The sequence below is a fragment of the Scleropages formosus genome, chromosome 5 (assembly GCF_900964775.1).
Source record: "Scleropages formosus chromosome 5, fSclFor1.1, whole genome shotgun sequence".
NCBI lineage: Eukaryota > Metazoa > Chordata > Actinopteri > Osteoglossiformes > Osteoglossidae > Scleropages > Scleropages formosus.
This window is the reverse complement of record NC_041810.1, coordinates 36,665,930-36,677,685: the sequence shown is the minus strand read 5'-3', so window position 1 is coordinate 36,677,685 and position 11,756 is coordinate 36,665,930. Positions and strand designations below refer to the sequence as shown.

At 44.0% G+C, this 11,756-nt stretch overlaps 1 protein-coding gene across 1 annotated transcript in view; it reads right to left on the bottom strand.

The window, feature by feature from the left end:
- Positions 1-9,400: 9,400 nt before the first annotated feature.
- Positions 9,401-11,756, bottom strand: part of pcsk1 (proprotein convertase subtilisin/kexin type 1) — a 30,134-nt gene continuing 27,778 nt past the window's right edge. The window contains exon 14 of the mRNA XM_018742564.2: positions 9,401-11,415. Within this exon, the coding sequence (XP_018598080.1) occupies positions 11,035-11,415 (381 nt within the window). The 3' untranslated portion in view covers positions 9,401-11,034. The remainder of the gene's footprint in view (positions 11,416-11,756) is intronic.

The following is an 11,756-nucleotide window of genomic DNA, read 5'->3' as shown; positions in this document are numbered from 1 at the left end:
CTTGTGCTCTGGATTTACAACTGGATTTACAACTGTATCTGGATTTACAACTGGACAACCCACAGAGCCAACTCTCCTCACAGTCTCATGTGCTCTCCAGTTGGTTACAGCAGCATTCATCTCCTTGGTCTTTATCCTCCTCCCCGTAACTGCAGGATTTGGTACTGTCAACCACCGGGTTCTACTTTACACCCTTAGACAGCTTGACATCAAAGGAACTGCACTAAAATGGTTTGAGTACTACTGGTCATCGAATCATCAGATCCAACCAAGTTGTCTAGCAGGGCTCCCAACTGTCCCCTCAGGCTTTCTCAACTGGTATCCCACAGGGCTTGGTATTGGGCCTCTTACTAAATCTATACCTTTTGCCTCAGCCCTGTAGATGCCTCCCAGTGCTTTCTCTTCTTTCTGATTGGAGCTACAGACATTTCTTCATGCATCACAGCCTGTCTCTCAGATGTCTCTGCCTGGATGTGTAATCAATACTTACAACTCAACCTTTGCAAAACAGAGATCCTTCACCTCCCAGCTGGTTCATCCTCCTGTTGAGAACTCTGTCAATCTGGACAACTTGCTCATTTTACTTACCTTATCGGCTAAGAGCATGGGAGTAATGATTGATTCAAGGCTGTCCTTCTCTTAATATACCAAAGCCACAACCTTGTCTTGCAGATACATTCTGCATAGCACCTGTAGGACCCGCCCTTATCTCATTTCAAAGTGTAGGCAACCCGTGGTCCAGGCCATGGCAATATCCCACCTGGATTACTGCAGTTCTCTCCTGTCTGGCCTTCTGGCCTCTGCTATCAAACCTCTCCAGTTGATATGGATTAGTGACACATTGTAAGTAGTGTATCTAGTAGTGTAAGTCACCTTGGTGAATAAGGTGTGTAGGCTGGTAATACTACATAGTATCCATTGAAAGTCATTTTGGAGAAAAGCATCTGCTAAATAAATAACTGTAATGTAATGTAATGTACTATGGTCCTTCATCTCTACCTGCTTGGTTGTCCCATGCACAAGAGGTCCAAAATCTTAGAGGTTTTCTGTTCTGGCTCCAGTGTGGTGGAATAACTGTGCCCCTCACTTGGAACTGCTGAATCTCTCTCTACATTTAAGTAGGGTCTCAAAATCTCTATCAGACTCACTTTTTTTTCTGAGTAAGTGGTCAATAAACATGTATGTGTTTATCTGTTTAATATTTTAAAAGAATTTGCTTAATAATGTAATTTCTTATTGGCAGGTACTCGTGTGATCTGTATTGGTTAATATAGTGGTATGTGACAAACTGTACTTTAGAATCACATGTCTGTAGCCAAATCTCACCTTCCGCTGATTTTATGCCCTTTTTTTCTACTGTTGTCTGAGATGTACTTTGCTTTGGATAAAAACATCTGGTAAATGAATGAATAGATGTGGAAGTGTTAAAGGAAGTAGTAAAGTGCTGATCAAGAACCTTCATGCCAGTCACATGACCAGCCTTTTTATAGGACTAGGAGCTGCTTACATGGTCAGTTGACGCCAGGTGTGTAGATGCAATTGGACTGTAAAATGATGCCTTTGGTGGACATCAGGGATTTTGCCTTTGTAATCATGACAATTGTTTTATTCAAAATACTTTCATAAATATACACATACACATACATACACACACTTTCTGAACCGCTAGTCCCATACGGGGTCACAGGGAACCAGAGCCTACCCAGCAACACAGGGCAAAAGGCCAGAGGGGGAGAGGACACACCCAGGACAGAACACCAGTCCATCATAAGGCACCCCAAGCAGGACTCAAACCCCAGACCCACCAGAGAACAGGACACAGTCCAACCCACTGCACCACCGCACCCCCATTATAAATACATTGCCTGGCCAAAAAAAAAAAAAGTCACCACCTGGATTTAAGTAAGCAAATAGGTAAGAGCCTTCCATTGGATGATTACTGCATTGATTAATATGCATCAGCTGACAACAAGTTAATTAACCCTAACTGATGCAGTGAGTAGCTAAACAGCCATGTTGGAAGACATATCCTGTGGTAGTGGAAAGGATGTTACTGTTTGAGAAGGGTCAAATTATTGGCATGCATCAAGCAAAGAAAACAACTAAAGAGATTGCTGAAATGACTAAAATTGGGTTAAGAACTGTCCAACACATTATTAAAACCTGGAAGGATAGTGGTGAACTATCATCTTCGAGGAAGAAATGTGATCGGAAAAAATCTTGAACGAGCATAATTGGAGATCATTTAAACGTTTGGTGAAATCAAATTGTAAAAACTCAACAGTAGAACTCACGGCTATGTTTAATAGTGAAAGTAAGAGCATTTCCACACGCACAATGCGAAGAGAACTCAAGGGATTTGGACTAAACAACTTTGTTGCTTTAAGAAAACCACTTAACAGTGAGGCTAATTGGGAAAAAAAGGCTTCAATTTGCTAGGGAGCATAAGGATTGGGCTCTGGAGCAATGGGAAAATGTCATGTGGTCTAAGTCCAGATTTACCCTGTTCCAGAGTGATGGGTGTATCAGGGTAAGAAAAGATGCACCCATCATGCCTAGTGCCTACTGTACAAGCCTCTGGGGGCAGTGTTATGATCTGGGGTTGCTTCAGCTGGTCGGGTCTAGGTTCAGCAATGTTATATGCCCAAAAAATGAAGTCAGCTGTCTACCTGAATATACTGAATGACCAGGTTTTTCCATCAATGGATTTTTTTCTTCCCTGATGGCACGTGCATGTTCCAAGATGACAATGCCAAGATTCATCGGGCTCAGATTGTGAAAGAGTGGTTCAGGGAGCAGGAGACATCATTTTCACACATGGATTGGCCACCACAGAGTCCAGACCTTAACCCCATTGAGAATCTCTGGGATGTGCTGGAGAAGACTTCACGCAGTGGTCCGACTCATCAGTACAAGATCTTGGCGAGAAATTACTGCAACTCTGGACAGAAATACATGTTGTGACATTGCATAATCTTTTCGAACCGATGCCACGGAGAATGCGTGCCCTAATCAAAGCAAAAGGCAGTCAAAATAGTAGTGTGTGACTTTTTTTTTTTTTAACCAGGTAGTGTATTTATTAAATATTATGAAAAAAATGTAATAAAAATACTTTGGTAAAGTTTTTTGCTCATATAATATCTCTGTCTCTGTCTCCCCCTCCGCGAACCGCCACCTTACCGAGGTGGAGGGGTTTGAGTACCTGAATTATCTCAGGAGCTATGTTGCCTGGGGCTATATGTCCCTGGTAGGGTCTCCCAAGGCAAACAGGTCCTGGGTGACAGACGAGACAAAGCGCGGTTCAAAATCCCCTTATGACTGTTAAATCAAGGATCACGTTCACCCCACCTGGTATGGGGTCACCGGGGCCCCACCCTGGAGCCAGGCCTGGGGAGGGGGCTCGCATGCGAGCGCCTGGTGGCCAGGTCTATGCCCACGGGGCCTGGCTTAGCCCGAAGCCATGACGTGGAGCCGCTCTTTGGTGGGCTCACCACCTGCCGAAGAGGACATAAGGGACCGGTGCGTTGTGATTTGGGCAGTGGTCGGGGCCGAGTGCCCGGCCAACCCAAACCTCGGGCGCAAACTCTAACTTTTGGGACTTGGAATGTCACCTCACTGGTGGGGAAGGAGCCTGAGCTGGCTGTCGTTTGTGCTTATGCGCCTAGCGGCAGTGTAGAGTACCCGGCCTTTTTAGAGTCCCTGGGGGGCGTGCTGAAAAGCGCTCCCACTGGGGACTCTGTCGTTCTACTGGGGGACTTCAACGCCCACGTGGGCAGCGACAGTGATACCTGGAGGGGCGTGATTGGGAGGAACGGCCTCCCTGATCTGAACCCGAGAGGTGAGTTGTTATTGGATTTCTGTGCTAGTCACAGTTTGTCCATAACGAACACCATGTTCATGCATAAGGGTGTTCATCAGTGCACTTGGCACCAGGACACCCTAGGTCGGAAGTCGATGATCGACTTTGTAGTCGTTTCTTCTGATCTTCGGCCATATGTCTTGGACACTCGGGTAAAGAGAGGGGCTGAGCTGTCAACTGATCACCACCTGGTGGTGAGTTGGATTCGATGGCGGGGGAAAAAGCTGGACAGACCTGGCAGGCTCAAACGCATAGTGAGGGTCTGTTGGGAACGATTGGCGGAGGCCCCTGTCAGAGTGGTCTTCAACTCCCACCTCCGACAGAGCTTCAACCAGGTCCCGAGGGAGACGGGGGACATTGAGTCAGAATGGACTATGTTCCACACCTCCATTGTTGGGGCGGCAGTTCGGAGCTGCGGCCATAAGGTCTCCGGCGCCTGTCGCGGCAGCAATCCCCGAACACGGTGGTGGACACCGGAGGGAAGGGATGCCGTCAAGCTGAAGAAGGAGTTCTATCGGGCCTGGCTGGCTCATGGGACTCCTGAAGCAGCTGATGGGTACCGGCGGGCCAGACGGAGCGCGGCTCTGGCAGTTGCCGCGGCAAAAACTCGGGCCTGGGAGGAGTTCAGTGAGGCCATGGAGGAAGACTTTCGGTCGGCCTCAAAGAGATTCTGGCAAACCGTCCGGCGACTCAGAGGGGGGAGGCAGTGTTCTGCCAACACTGTTTACAGTGGAAGTGGTGCGCTGCTGACCTCAACTGAGGATGTCCTCGGGCGGTGGAAGGAGTACTTTGAGGATCTCCTCAATCCCTCCGACACGCCTTCCGTAGAGGAAGCTGAGGCCGGGGACTCGGAGGGGGACTCATTCATTACCCTGGCTGAAGTTGCTGAAGTAGTCAAAAAACTCCTCGGTGGCAAGGCTCCGGGGGTGGATGAGATCCGCCCCGAGTTCCTCAAGTCTCTGGATGTTGTGGGGCTGTCTTGGCTGACACGCCTCTGCAGCATCACGTGGAGTTCGGGGACGGTGCCTCTGGACTGGCAGACCAGGGTGGTGGTCCCTCTTTTTAAGAAGGGGGACAGGAGATTGTGTTCCAACTATAGGGGGATCACACTTCTTAGCCTCCCTGGGAAAGTCTATGCCGGGGTACTGGAGAGGAGAATCCGACCGATAGTCGAACCTCGGATACAGGAGGAGCAATGCGGTTTTCGCCCTGGCCGTGGAACACTGGACCACCTCTATACCCTCACTCGGGTGTTGGAGGGTTCGTGGGAGTTTGCCCAACCAGTCCATATGTGTTTTGTGGACCTGGAGAAGGCATTCGACCGTGTCCCTCGTGGCATCCTGTGGGGGGGTACTTTGGGATTATGGGGTCCAGGGCTCGTTGCTATGGGCTGTTTGTTCCCTGTATGACCGGAGCAGCAGCTTGGTTCGCATTGCCGGCAGTAAGTCAGACCTGTTTCCGGTGCATGTTGGACTCCGCCAGGGCTGCCCTTTGTCACCGATTCTGTTCATTATCTTTATGGACAGAATTTCTAGGCGCAGCCAGGGAACGGAGGGTGTCTGTTTTGGTGGCCGTAGGATCTCGTCTCTGCTTTTTGCGGACGATGTGGTCCTGTTGGCTTCATCGAATCAAGACTTACAGCGTGCACTGGAGAGGTTTGCAGCCAAGTGCGAAGCGGCGGGGATGAGAATCAGCACCTCCAAATCCGAGACCATGGTCCTCAGTCGGAAAAAGGTGGATTGCCCCCTCCGGGTTAGGGGGGAGCTCCTCCCTCAAGTGGAGGAGTTTAAGTATCTCAGGGTCTTGTTCACGAGTGAGAGAAAAATGGAGCGGCAGGTTGACAGACGGATCGGTGCGGCGTCCGCAGTAATGCGGTCATTGTACCGGTCTGTTGTGGTGAAGAAGGAGCTGAGTCGTAAGGCGAAGCTCTCAATTTACCGGTCAATCTACGTTCCTACCCTCACCTATGGTCATGAACTCTGGATCATGACCGAAAGAATGAGATCGCGGATACAAGCGGCAGAAATGAGTTTCCTCCGCAGAGTGGCTGGGCGCACCCTTAGGGATAGGGTGAGGAGCTCAGTCACCCGGGAGGAGCTCGGAGTAGAGCCGCTGCTCCTCTGCATCGAGAGGAGCCAGTTGAGGTGGCTCGGGCATCTCTTTCGGATGCCTCCTGGATGCCTCCCTGGGGAAGTGTTCCGGGCATGTCCCACTGGGAGGAGGCCTCGGGGCAGACCCAGGACACGTTGGAGAGACTACGCTTCAAGGCTGGCCTGGGAACGCCTTGGGGTTCCCCCAGAGGAGCTGGAGGAGGTTTGCGGGGAGAGGGAAGTCTGGGGGGCTCTGCTTAGACTACTGCCCCTGCGACCCGGTCCCGGATAAGCGGAGGAAGTTGGATGGATGAATATCTCTGTCTCTTTTCCCCATATTTTGCTTCTTCCTTCCTTTCCTTGCTCTCTGTTTGTCATAGGGTTTCAGAGTATTTGCCTGCATATATTAATGTATTGTTAGTATTTTTGTGTAATTATAAAGTAAATTGCGGGGGGCACGGTGGCGCAGTGGGTTGGACCGGGTCCTGCTTTCCAGTGGGTCTAGGGTTCGAGTCCTCCTTGGGGTGCCCTGCGACGGACTGGCGTCCCGTCCTGGGTGTGTCCCCTCCCCCTCCGGCCTTACGCCCTGTGTTGCCGGGTAGGCTCTGGTTCCCCACGACCCCGTATGGGACAAGCGGTTCGGAAATGTGTGTGTGTGTTTATAAAGTAAATTTGGGGGTTCGGTAGCGCAGCGAGCTTCACCGGGTCCTACTCTCTGGTAGGTCTAGGGTTCGAGTCCTGCTTGGGGTGGCATCCCAGCCTGGGTGTGTCCCTTGCGCTCTGTGTTGCCGGGCTAGGCTCCGGTTCACCGCGACCCCACTTGGGATAAGTGGTTTCAGCCAGTGTGTGTGTGTCTCTGTATAAAGTAAAATTATTCTTTTGCTTTCCTTTTTCAGACTTTACAGTTTTTATGTGATTGGGGGGGTGGTTCCAAGTTCGCTAAGGTGTGTACTCATTTGTTCCATACTCACTGTATGTGTGTCTGTCTTTAAAAAACTGCAAAAAAAGGAAGTAGTAATAAATGGAACAGATCCAGTTATCAGAGGTATAGCTTTAACTTCTGTGCAGCTTTTGCAAAAAGTTTGAAGGAAGTTTGTTGGCACCTTTTATTTGTCAAAGCACAATAATATGGTGTTCCTGGCACAGAGCATCATACTTACCATAAAATCTTGCTTTCTGAGTAATACGGGCTTAAGCTGGATAATGAACACAATTCATTGCTGATTTTTGTAAAAGAACACTCATTGCCATTAATTTAAAAGTGGAAAAATGGACAATGTCCTCTTGAGCCACAAAAAGTTCACACATCTTTTCACCTTTTAAACATAGAAAGAATCTAACTGAAAGTCCAGAATATCAGTACTGTTCTGGATAACTTTTTAAAATAACGTTTCAGTAATATTTTAATGCCAACAGAGGATTTGAAATAGTTTAAAATATTGTCAGTTGAGGGACAATATCATACTGCTACTTGAGTGAGAATTTAGGTATATGCTATTAATAGGTATGGAATGCAAATTAAATTATTGGAAACAATAAACATTTTGAAAATTAATGCCGGGTCCTGGTGGACTGTTAAGTAGCTCTGACTAAGCAGGCCGCCAGGCTAGCAGGGTGGGATCCTTGGACTGGATGCCAGTCCTTCGCAGATCATTATTTGTGATGTTGTGAGGCAATTGGTTCAATAATGTCTTATTTTAGATAGTGCCATTTTGACACCTCAATCCTTCCTACTTCTACAGTCAATGTGATGTATATTCACAGCAGTTGACAGACCAGTTGTACAACGACACACTGGAGATGCTGCAATATAACTGACATACTATATTTAGGTGCAAATAAACAAGCAGAACAATTACAAGATAATATTGACAATACAATGACAACAAATACTCAAACAGACTCACAGTAGGTTAAACACTAGAATATTCTGATTTAAAAAGTCACAGGTTTTATTTGAGTTCTACTTTGCTCTGTACACACTTAATACTGAATTTTTTCATGTTACGTTGTCTATGGTTTTTTTTTTCAGACACTGAAGTCTTTTTTTATAATTCAAAGAAATAAAGAAATCCATTTCGATAAACATAGTAAATTCTTTCCAATGTTCCCCTTCCTTTTCAGTAACATTTCAATCTTTTTGTCAGAACAAATCGCCCTTATAACTCTAGACACTTGGAAGATTGAGTCTACAAATTTTAGAAATGTTGCATCTGATAATTTATACTAATGTCTCATTCTATGAATAGACTGTACTGTCAATGATGCACTAACTTTAAAAATGAACAGAATTGATGACACATACAGGGAATACCAGAGTAAAATGACTCACATTTCACTCGGTCTCTGTGTCCATGCTTAAAGTAAGTTAAAAGCTTTAAAATACTTGATCTGTTCCAAATTTCACGTTATAATGCTGCTGGAAAAGCAGTTCAAGTGATTTATGTCATGATTGACATTTATAATTTTAATTGGTAAATACATAACTGCATACTGTGTTAGATTTGCTACTGATTATCTAGAAAACTGAGTTATGATTTGGATTAAATGTGCTTTTCTGGAAAACCTATTGAAAACTTAATGTGCAAGTTTTAGTTAGGTATGGATTGTAGATAATGGAAAATCTTGAAAATAAAGTAACTGGAATGATGTAATTCCTTGCAGATTATTATTTTTGATAATATATTAAATATGAAAAATTAGAAATTTTTGTATTTTTAGCAAACTGAAAATTACAAAGTTAGTCATTCAAAAATCACTACTGTGGGAACAGTTAAACGACAGTCACAGTAGTAGCAAATAGTACTGTTGTCATTTTTCAAGGATTCAGCATGACAGAACTCAGGATGACAGAAAATACAGCTAGAATAAAATTATGTAGTCAACACAGATGTGAAGATACACATGCTTAAAAAAAATATTTGGGAATGGTTAGGAAAATAGCACTTTGTAACACTTGTGGAATTCAGCAGGGAACTAAGCCAGTTTGTGTTTCAGATACTGTCGTCACACAATCCCGCACTTTCACACTTTATCACAACAAAAAATAATTACTCTTATTTGAGAAATCCAAAGGTTTTATATATGAATAATCTGATGATTCAATTTTCATGGAAAGTAAATTAGAGGTCTCAAACATTTTGCCAGACAATATCTATGACTACTATTTCCACTAAAATCCATCTTAATTTTGAAACAAGAAGAAACTAGAGCAAAATATGGCTTTCAAAACCATTAAAGTGCAAGTAATGCAACCTTAAATGCAAGCATTTAAGATACAGTATAGCATTAATAAATATTCCATCCAAAAGAAATGATTATTTGCACTCAATCATTTATTAAAATAAATTTGATGTTGCATCTATGGGAAACATGTCACATATTTACAGAATAATGTCAATGTCATATATGATGTCAGTGTAAATGACCAAGATCAAAATCATCAGTGAAATTAAAATGAAATGGAGCAAAAGTAAAAACCCTAGCTAAATATCAATAGTCATAAATTCACATTTCACACTTTCTAAATCATTTTTCTGTAATCTCAATAGAGAATCAAACTGGATGAAAGAGAGGGCTGTTGATGCAAATCTGCATCAAATCTTAAAACAGTACTTTATTTGAATGTTTTCACCAATGATTTTTACATTTTCAGCTGTGTTTGAAACTCAGATCTGGAGCTAACACCTCAAAAACATAGGCCATACATAAATAATGGGATTATACAAAATTGTATGTGCTATATTAATCCCCCAACAATCAGGTCAGTTGCTACTGCATTGTATGTCAAAATTACTTTAAATATATAATCCTGTTCACACTTTTATTTCTTTCATTTTTAAATGCCTCTTTAAAACCTATTAAGAGAGAAGCAATATTGAGGATACAGAACATGAAGTGGTGCCCTCTATATTAACTCACTTCAGTAATTGCAGCACTAATCATTTATTTGTAATGTAACCGACACTTCAATCTGAAGAGTTTGGTTTTCTCTCTTCTGTCGCCACTTCATCCCTCATCACTGTCATCTTAAAGTACATCGGTGTTGACTGAAGTTTATGTAGTCATTGACAAATTTATTCTTTCAAATCATACAAATTTGTATCATATGTGCTGGTAATTTGTCATTTCTTTTTGGTTTTTGTAATTTCTTTTATCTATAATCTGCGAAGGCGCTCTGTGTCGATTTTCAGGATAGAGTACTGCAATGGAATATATGGTGTTTTATTGACCTCTGTCGTAATAATTTTTGTTGGTCCTGAAATTCAAGGGTTTTGTATCCAGAAATAGCTATGTACACATTCCTCTGAAGCTAGTAACTAATAAATCTGTTAAACTATTTCAGGTAAAATAATTAGTTGAAATGATCAATATTTGTCCACTGTAATAGAAGATTTGACCAGAAAGATCTAAAAAAATCTAAATCACCTTTGGATGCAGACTGTGATATATGAAAATTCAGTAAGACTGAACCATGAGTTACCATAAACTCTAGTCAGACAGAATCGAAACAGTAATGTGTGTAAGAGTATTGCATGTTTTCAGGGGAAAATAGATTAAAACAGGAAGAAATGAACATACAGGCAAAATATAGTATAATCTGTGTGTAGTAGACTGGCAGGTAGAAAAGCTGATATAAGACACAGCTGATGTAGGAAGAATGAGGAGCAAAAAAACAGTGGAAGGAAATCACTGGTCTGACACATAAATCATGCTCACAGTACACTGAATACTCACAGGAAGGGGTACAGTTTGAAGTGGGAATGTGAAGAAGTTATAATGTGTACTCAAATCAGGTAGTTATTTCATATTTACTTAAAAATTAGAAAAAGGAGTGTATTGGGCAGTATTTTTGAAAAACTGGAACCAATGATGACCTTGAGACATTCTGAAATACACGTTGGTAATGTGAAAATGTATATAATTATGTTCCAATAAATGTGAGTGAGTCACGGCATTCAACACACTCACAGGGGGGGAAAGAACTCAGCTGGAAGAGCCAATAAAATTTCCTCTCCTTTCCTACCTTTCTCTACCGGGAACTGACAGACACCCAACACCCAATGCCCACACACTATGTCTGTTTCAGTGGCTGTCTTCAGTGATCATGTCAAAGAGGGCTTGCAGGAGTCTGTCATCCCTGTGTTTGTATGGCTTGGCATTGTAGAACACATCGCTGTAGTCGCTGTACAGGTTCTCTTCTGAGCCTCTGTATTTATTCAGCAGGTCCAGGGCTTGGTAGAGGTTCTGATAGGGGATGTGCAAACTTGCACTTTCCTCCTTCTGGTCTCTAGGCACGGCAGTGGGCTCTGGCTGAGCAGTGTGGGGCTGGCTGCCTACTGATTGTCTATTGAAAGCGGTCTGGAGGAGCCGCATGAGAGCAGCAGATGGGACCCTCTCTTTCTTGGCCTCTCCATGTGTTGACTTTGGAGTCTTAAGAGACTGCTGAGCCTCAGTTGGACCTTCCTGCAATTGAGAAGATATGGCAGCTCACATTATATTACTATTATTACTGGACAAATCAGTCATTTGGACAACACATTCATTTACACATGCAGTGAGCCTTGGTGTTACTATCGGAAAAACGAAAACTTCTGTCTTTCTATTTAACAAGTCTGCTCATTCCTTATAAGCAAAGTCTAGCCAGTAAGTGGTCCAGGCTATGATGATCTCTTCTAGAATACTTCAGTTCCCCCCATCTGGTCTTCCTCCAAGCCAACCAGCCAACGTCCACAACTGCCTGCCCTGAGTGGGGTCGTGGTGAGCCGGAGCCTATCCCAAAAACACAGGGTGCAAGGCTGAAGGGA